At 61.0% G+C, this 22,847-nt stretch overlaps 1 protein-coding gene across 4 annotated transcripts in view; it reads right to left on the reverse strand.

The window, feature by feature from the left end:
- lmna (lamin A) overlaps positions 1-22,080 on the reverse strand; it is a 73,728-nt gene extending 51,648 nt beyond the window's left edge. For 3 of the 4 annotated variants that reach the window (XM_069940345.1, XM_069940344.1, XM_069940342.1), the window contains exons 1-2: positions 21,981-22,080; positions 9,824-10,190 (exon numbers count right to left, since the gene is read on the reverse strand). In XM_069940345.1, coding sequence (XP_069796446.1) covers positions 9,824-10,170 — 347 coding nt within the window. In that variant the 5' untranslated portion in view covers positions 10,171-10,190; positions 21,981-22,080. Of the gene's footprint in view, positions 1-9,823; positions 10,191-20,558; positions 20,581-21,980 lie in introns of those variants that run through there. The other variant, XM_069940343.1, reaches the window with a different exon arrangement.
- Positions 22,081-22,847: the final 767 nt, after the last annotated feature.

Below are 22,847 nucleotides of genomic sequence, written 5' to 3' on the forward strand. Positions count from 1 at the left end.
GGGGGGCAGGAGTGGTAGAACCTGTTACAACATTTAAAAGACTTGGAAGCAAGTAAGAGAGGGTAATGGGCGTGAGGCAGGGAAAGGTTAGATTTTTGATTTGGCAGGATAGCAGAGCCTTGTGGGCTGAAGGGCCTACGCAACTCGGAATTGGGGGAATTTCAGAACTGCTTAACGCGCCCCAAGAACTCCACCTAGATGGGAGTCATGGAACCACCGCGGGTCGAGTCGAGGAGCAGAGAGCACTTCAGTTCCGCCCACCCGCCCCGTCATTGTCCCCCCAGCACAGCCAGACAATCTCCAGTCGCCCGTCCCAAATGTTCAAAACTTCTGGAAATCCACTGGGGGGGGGGGGGGGTAGGGGAAGAAATAATTCTGCTCCCAGAGGGCAGGGTGGCAACAATGTGGACCAGTCAGCGGGATACTGTCACGGCACCGGCGACCCGCATTTGAATCCGGTGCTGTCTGTAAGGAGTGTCCACGTCGGTGTCTGGTTTCCTCCCTCCATGAAACGTTCAGGGGTTGTAGATTAATTGGGTGTAATAGGGCGGAACAGGCTCACGGACTGGAAGGGACTGTTCCAATGCTGTATGTCTGAAGTTAAACTTTTTAAAAATCCACAGGGCTACAACGTGCACTACTGGCTCAGAGAGTCCAGTGACTTTTTAAATATAAACAAGAGCTGCTCTGCCAACCAGTGACTTCACCTCATATGTCATTCACTCAAGGCCGGGAGGGAGCCCTGGCAAATGTCAGCCCCTTTCTTTAGTTTATAAAAAGGTTATCAGTTTCAACACATACAAAGGGAATGAACACCCACTGAATCAACAAGTCCGAGGGCATGTTGAATGGGGAAGCTGCAGCTATCCAACAAAAGTGGATCTGCGGACACAGGGCCGATCTCCTGATTCATTGGGGGGAGTCTGAACAACATGGACCGTGGTCAGCATGGGACGTCCAGCAGAGGGGACCTGATGGGGTGGTTCCCAGAGCAGAGTGTCCAGGCCACCTGGCAGGAATGCCTCATTGCCAGGGCTCTTGCGAATGAGCACCGGGACTCGGCCTGCCCAGTGGGGAGAGGGGACCTCCCGCGTGGCCGGAGCATCACCCTCCATGCACATTGTCACCGATATGGCTGCGGTGGAGACAGTCACCCACCTCTTTGCTGAACGCAGGCTCACCAAGGACTCGTGCGGAAGGACGGGTGGGGTGCAGTGTGGCAGGGTGGTGGGGGGAGGGAAAGAGGAGGAAAACATTTCTAGAGTGTACCTGTTGTGGGCCTCACCCCGATTCGTGTGGATGCATCAGGCTGTGCGTGGAACCAAAGTCCGAAGACGCCAAGCGCTGATGTCCTTAGAAAAAGGACAGGAGGGGATTCTGGTGCCTGAATCCCAGCAGGGTTTTGGGGGAAGTGGGGTGGTGGTGGGGGGAGAAGTACGAAGATAATTCCGACTCATGTCATAACATGGGGTGGCACAGTTACCGCACCAGCAGCCTGGATTCGAATCTGTCCCTTCCCTTTCCCCCCCTCCCGTGTCTGTGGGGGCTTCCTCCCATGTATCAAAGCCAGATTGGGGGTGGGGGGAAGCAAGCGGAGAAAAGTTTTAGGGCAGACTTCCAGAGGCAGGTTTAGATTTTAAAAGCTCCGAGAGCGGCGGGCACCTGGATTACAACGGTGGAGGCCAGCAGCAACGGGGGGCATTCAAGATGCTTCACCCAGGACCTGGGTGAGGGAAAATAGAGGGTCGTGGGTGGGAGGGAGGGAGGGAAGGGTTAGATTGCCGTGGAGCAGGTTTACACAAGTTGGCTGCAAGGCCTGAACTGTTCGGATCGCATCAGAGGAAAACCCCATAATTTATGGGGAAAAACGTTCAAACTCCTTAAGGACAGTGGCAGATTTGAACCCAGGGCGCTGGCCCCATAACAGAGTTGTGTTAACTGATCCACCCGGAGAAATATATTGTGGGCCAGCGTACAGTCGAGTACTTTTGTAGATGAAATAGACGGGCAGATTATAATTTAGATGGGGGTAAAGATTCCGAGATCCCAAGGACCTGGGAGATCTCGTGCTGGATTTCCCCCCCCCCCCCCCCCCCACCACCCCAACCTCCAGGTTGAGTCGGTGGTGATAAAGGCGAGCACAGTGTTGGCATTCATTTCTAGATGGATAGGATATCAGAGCAGGGATGTGAGGTAGAGGCTTAATAAGGCACTGCTGAGGCCTCATGTGGAGACCTGGTACAGTTTTGGGCGCCGTGTTTGAGATAAGACGTGCTGGCGTTGGAGAGGGTTCAGAGAAGATTTACAGGGACGATACCAGGAATGAAAGGGCTAAAATAAGAGGATCGTTTGTCAGCTCTTCATTGGAGTACCGAAGGATGAGGGGGCGGGGGGGGGGGGGCAAACCTCCAAGGCTTTTCAAATGCTGAAAGGCCTGGATAGAGTAGATGTTGCAAGGTTGTTTCCCATGGGAAGGGGGTCTAGGACAAGGGGGTGCAACTTCAGGAGAAAAGGGCGTCAATTTGAAACAGACGTGTCTTTAGCCAAAGGGTCGGGAGTCCGTGAAACCTGTTGCCACAGGTGGTCGGGGAAGCGAGGTCGCTGGGTGTATCTGTGGCAGAGATGGACGGGTATTTGACTGGTTGGGGCGTCGAGGGTTATGGGGAGAGGGGCCAAGTTGGGGGCCGGGGGGTGGGGGGGGGGGGGGGGAGGGATGGATCAGCTCGCGATGCGAATGGCAGGGCAGACTCAACAGGTCGGCTTCTGCTCCTCGATCCTGCGAAGAACATGATAGCTCTTTAAAACCGTGTTCCTGCAAGTTGCTCTTTTCCAAACAAAGCATTTTGCTGGCGCTTTTGTACATTGCAAACAGAGACCACAAACATTCCTCCATCACACAACAGCCACATTTTCAGTTGTCTGAACCAGTATTCCAAAATATCCTTTGCCAAGACCTGCTAGATTTAAATCAAGGCTTCTAGTCAGCAGCGTGAATCTCTCTCCCCGTGGCCTGGAATAGATTCTGAATAACACACACACAGACAGATACAAACACAGAGAGAGAGAGAGAGAGAGAGAGAGACATACACATCACCCAGAAACAGACATGGATATGCACAGACACACAGAGAGAGAGAGAGAGAGAGAGAGAGAGAGAGAGAGAGAGAGAGAGCCCACACACACCCCAGAAACAGTCACCCCTTTCCCCCCCCCAACTATTTTCCATATTATTCTAGTTAGATCTATTCAAGTTTTTCCTGCATTAAACTGACAAACAAAAGCACCATTTGCCAGTTCTCCAGTTCCGGATCCTGGCAACAGTACAAAACAAGCTTTATAAAATATTTACAACGTGGAGTTAGTCAGTCATTCCAGAGACTATAAGGGCCACACCCATGAAAAGTCAGACTCTGGCCCAAGACGCTCACTTCCACCACTTTCACAAGACCCCTGCAGTTTAAGCTGGTGGGGGGGGGAGAACATCTCGCAATGAGACCCTCTCGCTCGGGGAAGGGACAGGGGGTACTTGGGAGTGCGGAGGGAAGTCGGCAATTGTACACCTCAGGGCTACAGTCATCACAAAGCCGGCAGTGCTCGAGTGTTCACCGCCCCCCCTTTCCCCCCCCCCCCCACCCCACAGCTGTCCTCTTCCAGACAGTCCATTCAGGCCCCTTTTGCTAGCCCTCTGGGAAAGTAAATGAGATCAACCACCCCTTTCACTAGACAGCACGCACACCACGGAGATAAAGAGCAAAGTCGCAGTACAAGACAACAGCATGATTGAACGAGTGCAGAGATTTACGAGGATGTTGCCGGGACTTCAGGAGCCGAGTTGCAGGGAAACGTTAAGCAGGTTCAGGACTGAGGGGGAAGATTTGAAGGAGGGACACAAAATTAGGAGGCTTTTTTCTGCTGAGGTTAAGGTGAGACGAGAAGTGGAGAACTTGGGATGAGAGAGAAAGGGGAAATTTTTTTTATATGGGGGGACCTCTTCACGCAGAGAGCGGAGTGCACTGTAAGCTGAAGTCGTGAATGCAAGCTCAATTTTGATACCTGAGCAAAACTGGAGCAGCTGGGAGGGGCATGGAAGGATACGGTCCAGGACCAGGCAGAATAACTGAAGGGCCGGTATGGTCCTAACCAATCACAGACCAACTTGAAGCTGCACTGGGGAAGGTTAGGATGGGATGGGACATTTGGGGCGGTGCGAACAAGCTGGGCTGGTTCCTACAACACGCGACTGTGACCCAGGAGCTGCTCCCACTTAGGGATTCTCATTCACCAAACAATATTTGTATACGTGAATACTTTCCCTGCATGTGTATTGTTTGTCTGTCTGGTTGTGTGTCTGCCTGTTTTGCACAGAGGAACACGGTTTCATCAGGTTGTACATCGGATGATAATAAACTTGACGCTCCAAGAACTGGATCTGAACTCCTCCTCAAGCGTGGATCGATGCACCCATGAAAGAGACTGGGCCCACCTCCTGGATGACCTGCCTCCAAGGAGGGTGGGCGACAGCGGATTCCCTTGCCCGCCCGGGGGACAGGAGGGAAGATTTCCCCGACACATCCCGAGGATGGAGCGGACACCAATTTTACAGGAGTGCCATTGAGGGGGAGAATTTGGGAGGTTTGTAAAACTGTGCGAGAGCAACAATCTGAGTCTCAACGCGGGCAGGACAAAGGGACGATGGCGGGCTTTGGGGGGACAGAGGTTGACCACTCTCCACTGCACATCAAAGGCTCCGTCATGGAGAGCAGAGTTCCTCGGTGCGCACATCACGGACAGCCTCTCCTGGACCCACACCGCCACCTCCTCATTAAGTTGGGAAAGTGCAGCAGTGCCTACACTCCCTCAGGAGGTTAGGGGGGCAAGGCAACGGCCCCCCAACTCGACAACATTGTACAGGAGCCCCCATTGGGAGGGTCCCGCCCGGATGTATCACTGTGTGGGGACAGTAGCTGCCGGAGGTCAATACAGAGGGTCATCACAACGGCCAAGGGGATCCCTGGGGTCTCCCCTTCATCTACTGACTGCATTCACCAGGAGCGTTGCTTAAACAGGGTTCAAGGAATCATCGAGGACCCTTTCCATCCAGCGAACAGGATCTGTGAACCACGACCCTCAGGAAGGAGGTACAGGATCATCAAAATCAGGACGGCCAGGCCGGGAAACAGCTCTTCCCACTGGCTGCGAGACTGATGAACAGTGTCCCGTAACTAAGAAAATCATCCCCGGATATTTATTTATTTTAAAATTGAATCTTAAAGGGCATGTATCCAGAAGCACTGTTTCATCAGGCTGGTTAGGCAGATGATAACAAGCTCCAATCTAGTTAACCTCAGCCTCCCCGTTTCCTGCTAGCCTGCCCTTCCCTCCACCCCGTTCACAGAGGTGTCCCCCTGTTTGCCCTCCCACCCTTCTTCACCTCCTGCCTGTGGGACCGCGCTCCTCCCCCTGCCTCCTCTCCCCCCCCCACCGTTTTGTTTGGGCACCTGCCAACATTTTGCTCACACCTCAATGAAGGCCTCAAGCCTGTTTGACCTGCTGAGTTTCTCCCACCCTGTGTTTTCACTTCAATCAGTCTCTGCTGACTTTCATGTTTTACCCTGATAACAAACTTGATCTTAACCCAGGGTGGCAGGGGAAAGGTTTCAACTCTTTGGGCTCCACGTCCCATTTTCTGGGGCCAGTTTTATTCCCGACCACACTGGTTCACGCTGGTTTTTAAACCTATCGTGGTGTGGTTTACCCCTGGACCCAGTCTGAAGTAGATATTACGGAAGGTTAACTGTGGCCAGGGGGTTCATTTAGAAGTGCAGCGCGGAAACACAAACACTTCTCACCCACAGGCCCAGCGACCGGTTAACCTCCTCAGTCCATACACTGGAAGCAGGCACGAAGAAGGGGGAAGAGAGCGCACAAATCCTTGATGCCAGTGGCCACGAACCCGGGTCGCTGGTGCTGTAACAGCCCCATGCTGCCCCCAAACTGGAAGGTCAATGTCACCCATCCAAAGGCAGACACTAATAGGCTGGTTGGTCGCAAGGGGCACCTTTGGCAGGTGCGGGATGGTAGGGGGTCGCTGACCGGTTTCCGCGGCACTACTCTGTGGAATCACAGCCTTCAATGAGGAAGCGTAGAGGAGGGAGGTAAGTTAGCTGGTTGAGTGGAGTCACTACAAGTGAGAAAAAAAAATCAGGGGAACACGAACCCGTCCTGATCGAAGGGTTAAGAACATCAGATTCCTGGGTGTCAACACCTCTGAAGATCTGTCTGGGGCCTCCACGTCGGTGGAATCACAAAGGCAGCAGCAGCCCCGCCAGTGGCTGTGCCTCGTGAAGAGTTTCAGTACGTCACTGAAGACTCTTGAAAATTCCTACAGGTGGACTACGGGGGGGCATTCCAACCGGTTACACCGTCGTCTGGTGTAGAGGTGCAAAGGCACAGGATGGGGAAAGACGACGTAGGGTTGTGAACTTGGCTAGCGTCATCACGGGCACCACTCCATTGAGGACATCGACATGAGCCGGTGTCTCGAGAAAGCAGCCTCTATCTCAGTGGTTCTTCAACCTTTTCTTTCCACTCGCATCCCACTTAAGTATTCTCTAGGCCATCGATGCTCTGTGATCAATAAGGGATTGCTTAAGGTGGGTTGTGGGTGGGAAGAAAAAGGTTGAAACCCACTGTTTTAATTGTCCCTAATTGACTCTGTTTCAGAACTCTAAAGGAAATGGGCCAACGACCATTTTCCTGAAGCAAAATATTTCAGTAACAATTGGGTCTAGAGCAGCGATTCTCAACCTTCCCTTCCCACTCACCTTAAGCAATCCCTTACTAATCACAGAGCACCGATGGCATGGAGATTACGTAAGGTGGCAGGTGAGTGGAAAGAAAAAAGGTTGAGAACCACTGCTCCATCCTCGGGACCCCCCCCCCCAACCCCCCAGGCCGTGCCCTCTTCACTCTGCTCCCATCGAGACGGAGGTCCAGGAGCCTGAAGACGAGCGCCCAGCGGCACAAGGACGGCTCCTTCCCCTCCACCATCAGATTCCCAAACGGACAATGAATCACGGGCACAGCCCCACTTCCTCTCTCCTTTTGCATGAGCCATTTTATTTTAAACCTTGCATTTACGGAATTTCAGCTTCCAGCAACTTTGCTACTGACGCAGGAAAAAAAAGAATGCCAGTGAATTTAGTGACGCTCATGACCATAAAATTGGATTGCGATTCCAGATCTCCACAATTAAATCAAACCTGCTAGCAACAGGAAAGGGAGGGAGATGCTCCGCAGCCAGAATCACAGCCAGCAGCCACACAAATCTCCGCCGGAGGGCGGAGATCATGCGGAGATTGGGTCAGACCACCTCTCATGTTTCATGCTTCCCCCCCACCCCGGTCACGGGAAGGATGCGGAGGCTTTGGATAGGTGACAGAAAGGGGTTCCACCAGGACGTGGCCTGGAAGAGAGCTGTGTGGGGTATGGTGGGTGGGGTTCAGATGAACACTGGCCGTTTCCCCTGCAGCGCGGAAGGCCAAGGGGAGAGCCGATCGCGGTCCATAAATAACCACAGGGAGGCAGAGAAACCTGGAATCCTTCTCCTTGAGGTTAAAAAAAGATAAATTACAAATACAAGAGATCTCCATTTAAGGCACAAGGGAGAAAGTTTCAAACAAATTAAAAAAACTTGCCATGCACTTTTTCGAAACAGAGAGGGGGAAGTGTCTAGACAGAACCACGCACTCCAGTAGAGTTTAAGAGGGCTTCAAGTGGACAGGGAGCATTCGTTTGTTCATGGGCAGACTCCCCTGTTTCACTGTACATCACAGCCTGCTCTTGACCTCACTGCTTGACACAAGTTTCGGCTTCTGTATTTGCACATGGGTTGATTTGTCTGAATAGCTCACAGATCAAAACCTTTTCTGTATCTTGGTGTATGTGACAATAAATAATCCATTCCATTCCTCAGTCCCTGCAGTGGAGAAAGCACAGGCGGCCGGGCTGTTGGTGACTCCCAGTGAGGAACCGACGCAGGCCGTGGGAGGCTGGTGACCCGTGGTCATGGGACCAGTGCCGGACTGCTGGACACTGGCTGAAGGGGCTACCAGCTGGTTGGATCCGGGATGTGAGAAGGTGCCGAGGGCTCCCTGATCGCAGGGCGGAGTGGTTTGGATCTGGAGCTCGGGTTTGGACCAAGTCTGCGGGACCACTGGAGGAGAATCCGTGGACATGGTGACTGGGGGGGGAGGAGGTGGTGGGTATTCTCTTTTGCTTTTCTTTGTCTGTAAGGGGTGGTGGGCAGTTTCCGCTGAAGGCGCATCTTTGCCTGAATTACAGTAAACTGTGGATTGGAGGTCAATCCACAGGACCATTAAGAGCGGAAGAGAGAATCCCTCCCTATCAACGTGATCGACCAGGATCGCTGTCTGAAGAGGGCGTGCAAAACCATTGAGGACCCCTGCACACACCACAAGAAATAGGAGCAGGAGTCGGCCATCTAGCCTGTTGAGCCTGCTCCCCCATTCAATGAGATCGTGGCTGATCTGATCATTAACTCAACTCCACCCACCTACCTTTTCCCCATATCCCTGAAGTCCTTTCTATATGTAAAAATCTATCTAACTGAACCTTAAATATGTTTTAATGAAGTGGCCTCAACCCCTTCCCTGGGCAGAGAATTCTAGAGATTCACTCCTCTGGGAAAAACAGTTTTGCCTCATCTCCATCTTAAATCTACTCCCCTGAATCTTGAGGCCATGTCCCCTAGTTCTGGCCTCACCTACCAGTGAAAACAATTTTCCAGCTTCTTACCTATCCCTTTCATAATTTTATATATATTTTTTTTATATAAAAGATCTCCTCTCATTCTTCTGAATTCAAGTGAGTCTAAACCCAGACGATGGAGTCTCTCCTCGTAGGTCCCCCCCTCATCTCTGGAATCGATCTGGTGAACCTCCTCTGGACCGCCTCCAAGGCCAGTCTATCCTTCCTCCTCAAATGCAGAGAGCAGAAGTGTACACAGTACTCCAGCTGCTCCCGTCAGGAGGATCAGAGCCAGCACCACCAGGCTGAGGAACAGCTTCTTCCCACGGGCAGTGAGAACACTGAACAACCAAAGGAACTGCTCGCACTGACACTCTTGCTCCTCCCCACCCCCCCCCACCCCGAGACTCTCATACTCACAAAACAACATTTATGTATTTATTTGTGTAGATGAACTAATTTTCCTGCTTATGTTTGCCTGTATGTTACGTCTGGCTGAGTGTCTATGTGTTTTGCACCGAGGACCGGAGAACGCCGTTTCGTCAGGTTAGCTTTGTGCAATTCGATCTTAACTTTTCAAGTTTAAATTTTATTTTTTAGATGTATGGCACAGTAACAGGCCCTTTCGGCCTACGAGTCTGTGCCACGCCCCTCCCGGAACGGTTGTGAACGGTGGAAGAAAGCTGGAGCCCCTCCCCCCATCCCCCCGGGAAAACCCCGGGGAGAACGTACGAACTCTTTACAGATGATGTGGGATTCGAACCACGGTCGCTGGTCAGTAATACCATTGTGCTAAATGTGATGTCTCTTGATTTGACTAAAGGAAGTTTCGTGTAATATTACAGGTTCCTGTTTAATTATGTGACAAGAATCTGAAATCCCAATATCCCGCACGCACATGACCCTCCCCAAAATGTCCCTGTTGCTACCAACGTCCACATCATCTCATCCCCACGTTTCCCACGGCTCTGTTCCAGTGGCCTAAGCCCCCCCCCACCCCCAATCCGCCACCTACCCCACACCACCAGGCGGAGAGGTCGTGGAAGCCACCTACCGCGCCTTCAGGTCATTGTGCTCTTCCCGCAGCTTGCCCAGCTCCAGCTGCAGCCGGGCCTTCTCCTTGGCCACGCTGTCCAAGGTCTTTCTGGCGTCAGCCAGCTCCGTCTCATACATGCCCTTGATGTTGACCACCTCACGGCTGGTGGTCTCCTCCGACTCGGTGATGCGGAGCCGCAGGCCGGCATTCTCCAACTCCAACGAGCGGACCTTGTCAATGTAGATGGCCAGGCGATCGTTCAGGTTCTGCAGGTCTTCCTTCTCCTGTAGGCGGCTGATCTTGGTGGGGCTGAGGGGGGTGCCGGCGTTGGAACGCCCACCCCGCTTCTGTCCTGGTGTCTGCATCTTTGCAACGGGCTACAGTGCTAGGGAGGGAAAGTGCACATTCAATCCAACACCCCAGCATGGATACAACAGTCTGAATAGCCTGCCACCCCCCCCCCTTGCATCTGAGGAATATCTGGCACTCTGCGCGGAGGTCAAAGAGTGGGGGGAGAAGTGGCATCCTCCAGGATATGTTATGGGACCCGTCCACTTGTAAATGACCTGGATGAGGAAATGGAAGGGTGGGTCAACAAGTTAGCGGTCGACATGAAGCTTGGTGGTGCAGTGGATAGTCGCTAGAAGTTACAGAGGGTCATTGATAGGATGCAGAGCAGGGCTGAGAAGTGGCAGATGGAATTTAACTCAGGGGGGAGAAAGAAAGTAAGTCAGCGCCTCGACTTCCTCGGGGTTTTGCGGAGGTTAGGTACGCCATCAGAAGCCCTGGAAGGTTTCTACAGAGGTGTGGTGGAAGGTGCACTGACATTGCAGTCTGGTAAAGGGACTCCTGAGTGTAAAACCCTCCAAAGGGTAGTGGGCCTAGCCCAGGACATCTCAGGTAAAAACCCTCCCCACTGTCGAGAACATTTACTGGGAACGCTGCTGTCGGAGAGTAGCCGCAATCATCAAGGATCCACACCACCCAGCACACGCTCCGTTCTCGCTGCTGCCATCAGGAAAGAGGTATCGGCGCCACAAGACTCACACCCACCAAGTTCAGGAACAGCTGCTCCCCCTCCTCCATCAGACTCCTCAACGACAAACTCCAATCAGGGACTCGTTTAAGGACTCTTGTGCCCTTTACTGATTCAATTATCTCTGTATTGCAGAGTCAGTTTGTTTACATGTGTATGTTGAGTCCAGTTTTTGCACTGCCAATTAGTGGCAACTTTGCCTGGCCTGCAGGGAAAAAGAATCTCAGGTATGTATGTGTTCCAACAATAAATCTGAAAAACTGGCTCATTTTGGTCAGTCAAATTTGGAGCCAAAATACAAGGGGGGTGGGAGGTGGGATTCTGAGCAGAGTAGGCGAACTCGGAGATCTTCGGAGTCCGTGACCACAGGTTGATAAGAAGGACAGACAGTGCGTTGGCCTTCATTAACCATGGGGATCGGGTTCAAGATCCAAGAGGTAATGATGCAGCTATACAAGACACCACTTGGAATATTGCACTCAGTTCCTGTCACCTCACTCCCAGGAATGATGTGGACGGTGTAGAAAGGGTGCAGAGGAGATTCACGAGGACGTTAGCTGGATTGGAGAGCACGCCTCACGAGGATCGATTGAGTGAACCTGGTCTTCTCCTCAGCTGGGGTGGGGGAAATGACCTGATAGAGGCATACAAGATGACAAGAAGCCTTGATTGTGTGGATGGCCAGAGGCTTTTCCTCCCCCCAGGGGCTGAGATGGGTAACACGAGGGGGCATAGTTGCATAGTTTTAAGGGATTTGGAAGTAAGTACGGGGGGTGGGGAATGAAGAGTTAAGTTTTTCCCACACAGAGAGGGGTGGGTGCATGGAATGTGCTGCCGGCAACAGTGGTAGAGGCAGGGACAATAGAATCTTTGAAGAGACTGTTAGATCAGTACACAGAACTGAGAAAAATGAAGGGGGGATATTTGAGGCAGCTGTTAGAGTAGGTTATTGGTTCAGTACAACACTGTGGGCTGAAGGGCTTGTAGCTATCCACAGCTTTAAGGAGCTTGACTGCTCTTGCCCCCCAAGTCCCAAAGTCATATTGGGGGGGCGGGGGGGAGGGTTAGGTGTCAGAACATTGACCAATGACCTGGGGGTGTAATTGGATGCTCATATTGTCAAATTAATTTGGAAAGGGCTCTCCTCCTCCTTCCCCCAATCCCACCCACAGGACAACAGATGGGACCTTTCATATCAGATCTTGTCCAAGTACATACATCACATACAGCCCAGAGATTCTTTGTCCTGCAGGCCAGGCAGAATTCCCACTGATTGGTAGTGCAAAGAAACTGTACACAATGCACACGTGTAAACGAGAGCCTGATTGAGTCTGTAGTTCAGGAGACTGATGGTGGAAGGGGAGCAGCCATTCCTGAACCAGGTGAGTCTTGTGGCACCAGTACCTCTTTCTTGACAGCAGTAGCGAGAAAATAGCGTGTGCTGGATCCCTGGTAATTGCCGTTGCTCTCCCATGGCAGCATTCCCCTGCAGATGTTCTTGACAGTGGGGAGGGGTTTTAGCTGTGAGGTCCTGGGCTTTTTCCACCATCTTTTGCAGGGCTTTACTGGTCAACTTCTTTTCTCCTCCCCCGCCCCATTCAAATGGGACATAAAAGTCTCCAGATAAACATTTCATTGATAGCTGGTAAAAAAGGTGCAAATTTATTAGCATGGGACGCACAGGTCTTTGCTGTGGGAGGGTGAAGTGGAACTGAGCACCAAAGGGCTAGCACAGAAACAAAGGGTCAAATGGCAGGAAAAAAAGGCAAAGTATGCTTCAAACAATGAGGGGTATTAGAGGGAAGTGGAGCTCGGGGGGGGACACAGGGAAGTGGAGCTCGGGGGGGGACACAGGGAAGTGGAGCTCGGGGGGGGACACAGGGAAGTGGAGCTCGGGGGGGGACACAGGGAAGTGGAGCTCGGGGGGGGACACAGGGAAGTGGAGCTCGGGGGGGGACACAGGGAAGTGGAGCTCGGGGGGGGACACAGGGAAGTGGAGCTCGGGGGGGGACACAGGGAAGTGGAGCTCGGGGGGGGACACAGGGAAGTGGAGCTCGGGGGGGGACACAGGGAAGTGGAGCTCGGGGGGGACACAGGGAAGTGGAGCTCGGGGGGGACACAGGGAAGTGGAGCTCGGGGGGGGACACAGGGAAGTGGAGCTCGGGGGGGGACACAGGGAAGTGGAGCTCGGGGGGGGACACAGGGAAGTGGAGCTCGGGGGGGGACACAGGGAAGTGGAGCTCGGGGGGGGACACAGGGAAGTGGAGCTCGGGGGGGGACACAGGGAAGTGGAGCTCGGGGGGGGACACAGGGAAGTGGAGCTCGGGGGGGGACACAGGGAAGTGGAGCTCGGGGGGGGACACAGGGAAGTGGAGCTCGGGGGGGGACACAGGGAAGTGGAGCTCGGGGGGGGACACAGGGAAGTGGAGCTCGGGGGGGGACACAGGGAAGTGGAGCTCGGGGGGGGACACAGGGAAGTGGAGCTCGGGGGGGGACACAGGGAAGTGGAGCTCGGGGGGGGGACACAGGGAAGTGGAGCTCGGGGGGGGGACACAGGGAAGTGGAGCTCGGGGGGGGACACAGGGAAGTGGAGCTCGGGGGGGGACACAGGGAAGTGGAGCTCGGGGGGGGACACAGGGAAGTGGAGCTCGGGGGGGGACACAGGGAAGTGGAGCTCGGGGGGGGACACAGGGAAGTGGAGCTCGGGGGGGGACACAGGGAAGTGGAGCTCGGGGGGGGACACAGGGAAGTGGAGCTCGGGGGGGGACACAGGGAAGTGGAGCTCGGGGGGGGACACAGGGAAGTGGAGCTCGGGGGGGGACACAGGGAAGTGGAGCTCGGGGGGGGACACAGGGAAGTGGAGCTCGGGGGGGGACACAGGGAAGTGGAGCTCGGGGGGGGACACAGGGAAGTGGAGCTCGGGGGGGGACACAGGGAAGTGGAGCTCGGGGGGGGACACAGGGAAGTGGAGCTCGGGGGGGGACACAGGGAAGTGGAGCTCGGGGGGGGACACAGGGAAGTGGAGCTCGGGGGGGGACACAGGGAAGTGGAGCTCGGGGGGGGACACAGGGAAGTGGAGCTCGGGGGGGGACACAGGGAAGTGGAGCTCGGGGGGGGACACAGGGAAGTGGAGCTCGGGGGGGACACAGGGAAGTGGAGCTCGGGGGGGGACACAGGGAAGTGGAGCTCGGGGGGGGACACAGGGAAGTGGAGCTCGGGGGGGGACACAGGGAAGTGGAGCTCGGGGGGGGACACAGGGAAGTGGAGCTCGGGGGGGGACACAGGGAAGTGGAGCTCGGGGGGGGACACAGGGAAGTGGAGCTCGGGGGGGGACACAGGGAAGTGGAGCTCGGGGGGGGACACAGGGAAGTGGAGCTCGGGGGGGGACACAGGGAAGTGGAGCTCGGGGGGGGACACAGGGAAGTGGAGCTCGGGGGGGGACACAGGGAAGTGGAGCTCGGGGGGGGACACAGGGAAGTGGAGCTCGGGGGGGGACACAGGGAAGTGGAGCTCGGGGGGGGACACAGGGAAGTGGAGCTCGGGGGGGGACACAGGGAAGTGGAGCTCGGGGGGGGACACAGGGAAGTGGAGCTCGGGGGGGGACACAGGGAAGTGGAGCTCGGGGGGGGACACAGGGAAGTGGAGCTCGGGGGGGGACACAGGGAAGTGGAGCTCGGGGGGGGACACAGGGAAGTGGAGCTCGGGGGGGGACACAGGGAAGTGGAGCTCGGGGGGGGACACAGGGAAGTGGAGCTCGGGGGGGGACACAGGGAAGTGGAGCTCGGGGGGGGACACAGGGAAGTGGAGCTCGGGGGGGGACACAGGGAAGTGGAGCTCGGGGGGGGACACAGGGAAGTGGAGCTCGGGGGGGGACACAGGGAAGTGGAGCTCGGGGGGGGACACAGGGAAGTGGAGCTCGGGGGGGGACACAGGGAAGTGGAGCTCGGGGGGGGACACAGGGAAGTGGAGCTCGGGGGGGGACACAGGGAAGTGGAGCTCGGGGGGGGACACAGGGAAGTGGAGCTCGGGGGGGGACACAGGGAAGTGGAGCTCGGGGGGGGACACAGGGAAGTGGAGCTCGGGGGGGGACACAGGGAAGTGGAGCTCGGGGGGGGACACAGGGAAGTGGAGCTCGGGGGGGGACACAGGGAAGTGGAGCTCGGGGGGGGACACAGGGAAGTGGAGCTCGGGGGGGGACACAGGGAAGTGGAGCTCGGGGGGGGACACAGGGAAGTGGAGCTCGGGGGGGGACACAGGGAAGTGGAGCTCGGGGGGGGACACAGGGAAGTGGAGCTCGGGGGGGGACACAGGGAAGTGGAGCTCGGGGGGGGACACAGGGAAGTGGAGCTCGGGGGGGGACACAGGGAAGTGGAGCTCGGGGGGGGACACAGGGAAGTGGAGCTCGGGGGGGGACACAGGGAAGTGGAGCTCGGGGGGGGACACAGGGAAGTGGAGCTCGGGGGGGGACACAGGGAAGTGGAGCTCGGGGGGGGACACAGGGAAGTGGAGCTCGGGGGGGGACACAGGGAAGTGGAGCTCGGGGGGGGACACAGGGAAGTGGAGCTCGGGGGGGGACACAGGGAAGTGGAGCTCGGGGGGGGACACAGGGAAGTGGAGCTCGGGGGGGGACACAGGGAAGTGGAGCTCGGGGGGGGACACAGGGAAGTGGAGCTCGGGGGGGGACACAGGGAAGTGGAGCTCGGGGGGGGACACAGGGAAGTGGAGCTCGGGGGGGGACACAGGGAAGTGGAGCTCGGGGGGGGACACAGGGAAGTGGAGCTCGGGGGGGGACACAGGGAAGTGGAGCTCGGGGGGGGACACAGGGAAGTGGAGCTCGGGGGGGGACACAGGGAAGTGGAGCTCGGGGGGGGACACAGGGAAGTGGAGCTCGGGGGGGGACACAGGGAAGTGGAGCTCGGGGGGGGACACAGGGAAGTGGAGCTCGGGGGGGGACACAGGGAAGTGGAGCTCGGGGGGGGACACAGGGAAGTGGAGCTCGGGGGGGGACACAGGGAAGTGGAGCTCGGGGGGGGGACACAGGGAAGTGGAGCTCGGGGGGGGACACAGGGAAGTGGAGCTCGGGGGGGGACACAGGGAAGTGGAGCTCGGGGGGGGACACAGGGAAGTGGAGCTCGGGGGGGGACACAGGGAAGTGGAGCTCGGGGGGGGACGCGGGGAAGTGGAGCTCGGGGGGGGACGCGGGGAAGTGGAGCTCGGGGGGGGACGCGGGGAAGTGGAGCTCGGGGGGGGACGCGGGGAAGTGGAGCTCGGGGGGGGACGCGGGGAAGTGGAGCTCGGGGGGGACGCGGGGAAGTGGAGCTCGGGGGGGACGCGGGGAAGTGGAGCTCGGGGGGGGACGCGGGGAAGTGGAGCTCGGGGGGGGACGCGGGGAAGTGGAGCTCGGGGGGGGACGCGGGGAAGTGGAGCTCGGGGGGGGACGCGGGGAAGTGGAGCTCGGGGGGGGACGCGGGGAAGTGGAGCTCGGGGGGGGACGCGGGGAAGTGGAGCTCGGGGGGGGACGCGGGGAAGTGGAGCTCGGGGGGGGACGCGGGGAAGTGGAGCTCGGGGGGGGACGCGGGGAAGTGGAGCTCGGGGGGGGACGCGGGGAAGTGGAGCTCGGGGGGGGACGCGGGGAAGTGGAGCTCGGGGGGGGACGCGGGGAAGTGGAGCTCGGGGGGGGACGCGGGGAAGTGGAGCTCGGGGGGGGACGCGGGGAAGTGGAGCTCGGGGGGGGACGCGGGGAAGTGGAGCTCGGGGGGGGACGCGGGGAAGTGGAGCTCGGGGGGGGACGCGGGGAAGTGGAGCTCGGGGGGGGACGCGGGGAAGTGGAGCTCGGGGGGGGACGCGGGGAAGTGGAGCTCGGGGGGGGACGCGGGGAAGTGGAGCTCGGGGGGGGACGCGGGGAAGTGGAGCTCGGGGGGGGACGCGGGGAAGTGGAGCTCGGGGGGGGACGCGGGGAAGTGGAGCTCGGGGGGGGACGCGGGGAAGTGGAGCTCGGGGGGGGACGCGGGGAAGTGGAGCTCGGGGGGGGACGCGGGGAAGTGGAGCTCGGGGGGGGACGCGGGGAAGTGGAGCTCGGGGGGGGACGCGGGGAAGTGGAGCTCGGGGGGGGACGCGGGGAAGTGGAGCTCGGGGGGGGACGCGGGGAAGTGGAGCTCGGGGGGGGACGCGGGGAAGTGGAGCTCGGGGGGGGACGCGGGGAAGTGGAGCTCGGGGGGGGACGCGGGGAAGTGGAGCTCGGGGGGGGACGCGGGGAAGTGGAGCTCGGGGGGGGACGCGGGGAAGTGGAGCTCGGGGGGGGACGCGGGGAAGTGGAGCTCGGGGGGGGACGCGGGGAAGTGGAGCTCGGGGGGGGACGCGGGGAAGTGGAGCTCGGGGGGGACGCGGGGAAGTGGAGCTCGGGGGGGGACGCGGGGAAGTGGAGCTCGGGGGGGGACGCGGGGAAGTGGAGCTCGGGGGGGGACGCGGGGAAGTGGAGCTCGGGGGGGGACGCGGGGAAGTGGAGCTCGGGGGGGGACGCGGGGAAGTGGAGCTCGGGGGGGGACGCGGGGAAGTGGAGCTCGGGGGGGGACGCGGGGAAGTGGAGCTCGGGGGGGGACGCGGGGAAGTGGAGCTCGGGGGGGGACGCGGGGAAGTGGAGCTCGGGGGGGGACGCGGGGAAGTGGAGCTCGGGGGGGGACGCGGGGAAGTGGAGCTCGGGGGGGGACGCGGGGAAGTGGAGCTCGGGGGGGGACGCGGGGAAGTGGAGCTCGGGGGGGGACGCGGGGAAGTGGAGCTCGGGGGGGGACGCGGGGAAGTGGAGCTCGGGGGGGGACGCGGGGAAGTGGAGCTCGGGGGGGGACGCGGGGAAGTGGAGCTCGGGGGGGGACGCGGGGAAGTGGAGCTCGGGGGGGGACGCGGGGAAGTGGAGCTCGGGGGGGGACGCGGGGAAGTGGAGCTCGGGGGGGGACGCGGGGAAGTGGAGCTCGGGGGGGGACGCGGGGAAGTGGAGCTCGGGGGGGGACGCGGGGAAGTGGAGCTCGGGGGGGGACGCGGGGAAGTGGAGCTCGGGGGGGGACGCGGGGAAGTGGAGCTCGGGGGGGGACGCGGGGAAGTGGAGCTCGGGGGGGGACGCGGGGAAGTGGAGCTCGGGGGGGGACGCGGGGAAGTGGAGCTCGGGGGGGGACGCGGGGAAGTGGAGCTCGGGGGGGGACGCGGGGAAGTGGAGCTCGGGGGGGGACGCGGGGAAGTGGAGCTCGGGGGGGGACGCGGGGAAGTGGAGCTCGGGGGGGGACGCGGGGAAGTGGAGCTCGGGGGGGGACGCGGGGAAGTGGAGCTCGGGGGGGGACGCGGGGAAGTGGAGCTCGGGGGGGGACGCGGGGAAGTGGAGCTCGGGGGGGGACGCGGGGAAGTGGAGCTCGGGGGGGGACGCGGGGAAGTGGAGCTCGGGGGGGGACGCGGGGAAGTGGAGCTCGGGGGGGGACGCGGGGAAGTGGAGCTCGGGGGGGGACGCGGGGAAGTGGAGCTCGGGGGGGGACGCGGGGAAGTGGAGCTCGGGGGGGGACGCGGGGAAGTGGAGCTCGGGGGGGGACGCGGGGAAGTGGAGCTCGGGGGGGGACGCGGGGAAGTGGAGCTCGGGGGGGGACGCGGGGAAGTGGAGCTCGGGGGGGGACGCGGGGAAGTGGAGCTCGGGGGGGGACGCGGGGAAGTGGAGCTCGGGGGGGGACGCGGGGAAGTGGAGCTCGGGGGGGGACGCGGGGAAGTGGAGCTCGGGGGGGGACGCGGGGAAGTGGAGCTCGGGGGGGGACGCGGGGAAGTGGAGCTCGGGGGGGGACGCGGGGAAGTGGAGCTCGGGGGGGGACGCGGGGAAGTGGAGCTCGGGGGGGGACGCGGGGAAGTGGAGCTCGGGGGGGGACGCGGGGAAGTGGAGCTCGGGGGGGGACGCGGGGAAGTGGAGCTCGGGGGGGGACGCGGGGAAGTGGAGCTCGGGGGGGGACGCGGGGAAGTGGAGCTCGGGGGGGGACGCGGGGAAGTGGAGCTCGGGGGGGGACGCGGGGAAGTGGAGCTCGGGGGGGGACGCGGGGAAGTGGAGCTCGGGGGGGGACGCGGGGAAGTGGAGCTCGGGGGGGGACGCGGGGAAGTGGAGCTCGGGGGGGGACGCGGGGAAGTGGAGCTCGGGGGGGGACGCGGGGAAGTGGAGCTCGGGGGGGGACGCGGGGAAGTGGAGCTCGGGGGGGGACGCGGGGAAGTGGAGCTCGGGGGGGGACGCGGGGAAGTGGAGCTCGGGGGGGGACGCGGGGAAGTGGAGCTCGGGGGGGGACGCGGGGAAGTGGAGCTCGGGGGGGGACGCGGGGAAGTGGAGCTCGGGGGGGGACGCGGGGAAGTGGAGCTCGGGGGGGGGACGCGGGGAAGTGGAGCTCGGGGGGGGGACGCGGGGAAGTGGAGCTCGGGGGGGGACGCGGGGAAGTGGAGCTCGGGGGGGGACGCGGGGAAGTGGAGCTCGGGGGGGGACGCGGGGAAGTGGAGCTCGGGGGGGGACGCGGGGAAGTGGAGCTCGGGGGGGGACGCGGGGAAGTGGAGCTCGGGGGGGGACGCGGGGAAGTGGAGCTCGGGGGGGGACGCGGGGAAGTGGAGCTCGGGGGGGGACGCGGGGAAGTGGAGCTCGGGGGGGGACGCGGGGAAGTGGAGCTCGGGGGGGGACGCGGGGAAGTGGAGCTCGGGGGGGGACGCGGGGAAGTGGAGCTCGGGGGGGGACGCGGGGAAGTGGAGCTCGGGGGGGGACGCGGGGAAGTGGAGCTCGGGGGGGGACGCGGGGAAGTGGAGCTCGGGGGGGGACGCGGGGAAGTGGAGCTCGGGGGGGGACGCGGGGAAGTGGAGCTCGGGGGGGGACGCGGGGAAGTGGAGCTCGGGGGGGGACGCGGGGAAGTGGAGCTCGGGGGGGGACGCGGGGAAGTGGAGCTCGGGGGGGGACGCGGGGAAGTGGAGCTCGGGGGGGGACGCGGGGAAGTGGAGCTCGGGGGGGGACGCGGGGAAGTGGAGCTCGGGGGGGGACGCGGGGAAGTGGAGCTCGGGGGGGGACGCGGGGAAGTGGAGCTCGGGGGGGGACGCGGGGAAGTGGAGCTCGGGGGGGGACGCGGGGAAGTGGAGCTCGGGGGGGGACGCGGGGAAGTGGAGCTCGGGGGGGGACGCGGGGAAGTGGAGCTCGGGGGGGGACGCGGGGAAGTGGAGCTCGGGGGGGGACGCGGGGAAGTGGAGCTCGGGGGGGGACGCGGGGAAGTGGAGCTCGGGGGGGGGACGCGGGGAAGTGGAGCTCGGGGGGGGACGCGGGGAAGTGGAGCTCGGGGGGGGACGCGGGGAAGTGGAGCTCGGGGGGGGACGCGGGGAAGTGGAGCTCGGGGGGGGACGCGGGGAAGTGGAGCTCGGGGGGGGACGCGGGGAAGTGGAGCTCGGGGGGGGACGCGGGGAAGTGGAGCTCGGGGGGGGACGCGGGGAAGTGGAGCTCGGGGGGGGACGCGGGGAAGTGGAGCTCGGGGGGGGACGCGGGGTTAGTGGAGCTCGGGGGGGGACGCGGGGAAGTGGAGCTCGGGGGGGGACGCGGGGAAGTGGAGCTCGGGGGGGGACGCGGGGAAGTGGAGCTCGGGGGGGGACGCGGGGAAGTGGAGCTCGGGGGGGGACGCGGGGAAGTGGAGCTCGGGGGGGGGACACAGGGACAGGCAAGGAGTTGCTGTAACTCTGTACCTGACAGGTGGGGTGGAAGACGGAAGTTAGAACCATGGGTATGACTGAGACGCGCCCCCGAAGGCAGGGAGTGGCAGCAGGAACAAGCAGTCGAGTCAGAGTTTTCAAAGCAGACAGTGGAACGATGCCAGGAGGTTCTGACACAGGATGGGCGATTGGGAGGGGGGGGTGCGTGGGCTAGAGGAGGTGGGGAAAGTGGGGGGGGGGGAACCACTCAGAATTCAGAGCAGAGACAAGAGAATCTGCCATTCAGCTAGCCCACTGTCATTTCCCCTCCCCTCAGATCCTCACAGGATCGCATTGGGGTCAACAGCCCAAGACAGTGGCTGAACTCACTAGAATTTAGAAGAATGAGAGGGGATCTTATGGAAACATAAAATTATGAAAGGCGTGGATTACATAGAGTTGTTTCCATTGGTGGGGGAGACCAGATCAAGGGGGCATAGCCTCAAGATTCAGGGTGGTAGATTTAGGACAGAGAAAAGGAGGAACTGCTTTTCCCAGAGGGTGGGGAATCTGTGGGATTCACTGCCTGTTGAAGCAGTGGAGGCGACCTCAGTAAATAGATTTAAGGTTGGAGAGATTTTTACATAGTTGGGGAATTAAGGGGTATGGGGAAAAGGCAGGTGAGTGGAGATGAGTCTATCATCAGATCAGCCAATGAATGGTGGAGCAGGGTCAATGGGCAGGATGGCCGACTCCTGCTCTTATTTCTGATGTTCACAGACAGACCACCCTCCCAAACACCCTTAGATCAACCTCCAGCCCTGAGAATAACCCCATCACCATCCCCCGCCCGCGCCCTCCCCCGCCTCAATACCCCCTCCTGCCACCCTCACCCTCCCCAATACCCCCCTCCTGCCACCCTCACCCTCCCCAAAACCCCCTCCTGCCACCCTCACCTTCCCCCTCCCCAATACCCCCCTCCTGCCACCCTCACCTTCCCCCTCCCCAATACCCCCCTCCTGCCACCCTCACCTTCCCCCTCCCCAATACCCCCCTCCTGCCACCCTCACCTTCCCCCCCCCTCCTGCCACCCTCACCTTCCCCCTCCCCAATACCCCCCTCCTGCCACCCTCACCCTCCCCAAAACCCCCTCCTGCCACCCTCACCTTCCCCCTCCCCAATACCCCCCTCCTGCCACCCTCACCTTCCCCCTCCCCAATACCCCCCCTCCTGCCACCCTCACCTTCCCCCTCCCCAATACCCCCCTCCTGCCACCCTCACCTTCCCCCTCCCCAATACCCCCCTCCTGCCACCCTCACCTCCTCCTCTCCCCCAATACCCCCCCCCCTCCGCTGCAGGATTTCCCTGTCACGCCCAGATCCAGGGCACCTTCACCCAACCACCAGCCGGCTGCAAGCACCGCAGCACCCATGGGTGCTGAGGAGCCTGGGCAGGCTGGGCCAGCAGAGGCCTCACCTGGAAAGAGGGTGAGCGGCGACTGTCAGCGGCGGCCGAAGGCTCGGGAGCGCAGGGATCCCGGTGGCGATGCCGCTCGGCCGGGGCGCTGCGCTATTTAAAGGACAGGTCCCAGGGGGCGGGTCCTGGGGGGCGGCGTGCCTTGACGGACGGCGCGCATATCCAATCGGTGGCAAGAGTCCAGGAGGCGGTGTGCGCTTGACTGATGGCCCGCTTGACCAATCGGTAACGGAATCCGGGGGGGGGGGGGAACGGCGGGCTCGAGGGCGGTGTATGCCTGACTGACATCCAGCCCGACCAATAGAGAACAGCGGCAAGTGGGGAGGTGGGGTTAAAGAATGGCGTGTACCTGCGTGACGGCCGCGTCGACCTATCGGAAGCGAGAGAACGGTTGGAGGCGGAATTAGTCTTTGGCTCAACCTCCCGTCGATTCGAAGTGAAACACGAGACACGTCAAATAGTCAAGGTCATGGGGTGGGTGGGGGGGGTGGCGAGAGAGAGACACGGAGTGGGAGAGGGAGAGGGAGGGGAGACAGGGGGACGGGGCAGAGGGGAGGGGAGACAGGGGGACGGGGCAGAGGGGAGGGGAGACAGGGGGACGGGGCAGAGGGGAGGGGAGACAGGGGGACGGGGCAGAGGGAGGGGAGACAGGGGGACGGGGCAGAGGGAAGGGGGACGGGGCAGAGGGGAGGGGAGACAGGGGGACGGGGCAGAGGGGAGGGGAGACAGGGGGACGGGGCAGAGGGGAGGGGAGACAGGGGGACGGGGCAGAGGGAGGGGAGACAGGGGGACGGGGCAGAGGGAAGGGGGACGGGGCAGAGGGAGGGGAGACAGGGGAACGGGGCAGAGGGAGGGGGAGACAGGGGG

The sequence above is a fragment of the Narcine bancroftii genome, chromosome 5 (assembly GCF_036971445.1).
Source record: "Narcine bancroftii isolate sNarBan1 chromosome 5, sNarBan1.hap1, whole genome shotgun sequence".
Lineage (NCBI taxonomy): Eukaryota > Metazoa > Chordata > Chondrichthyes > Torpediniformes > Narcinidae > Narcine > Narcine bancroftii.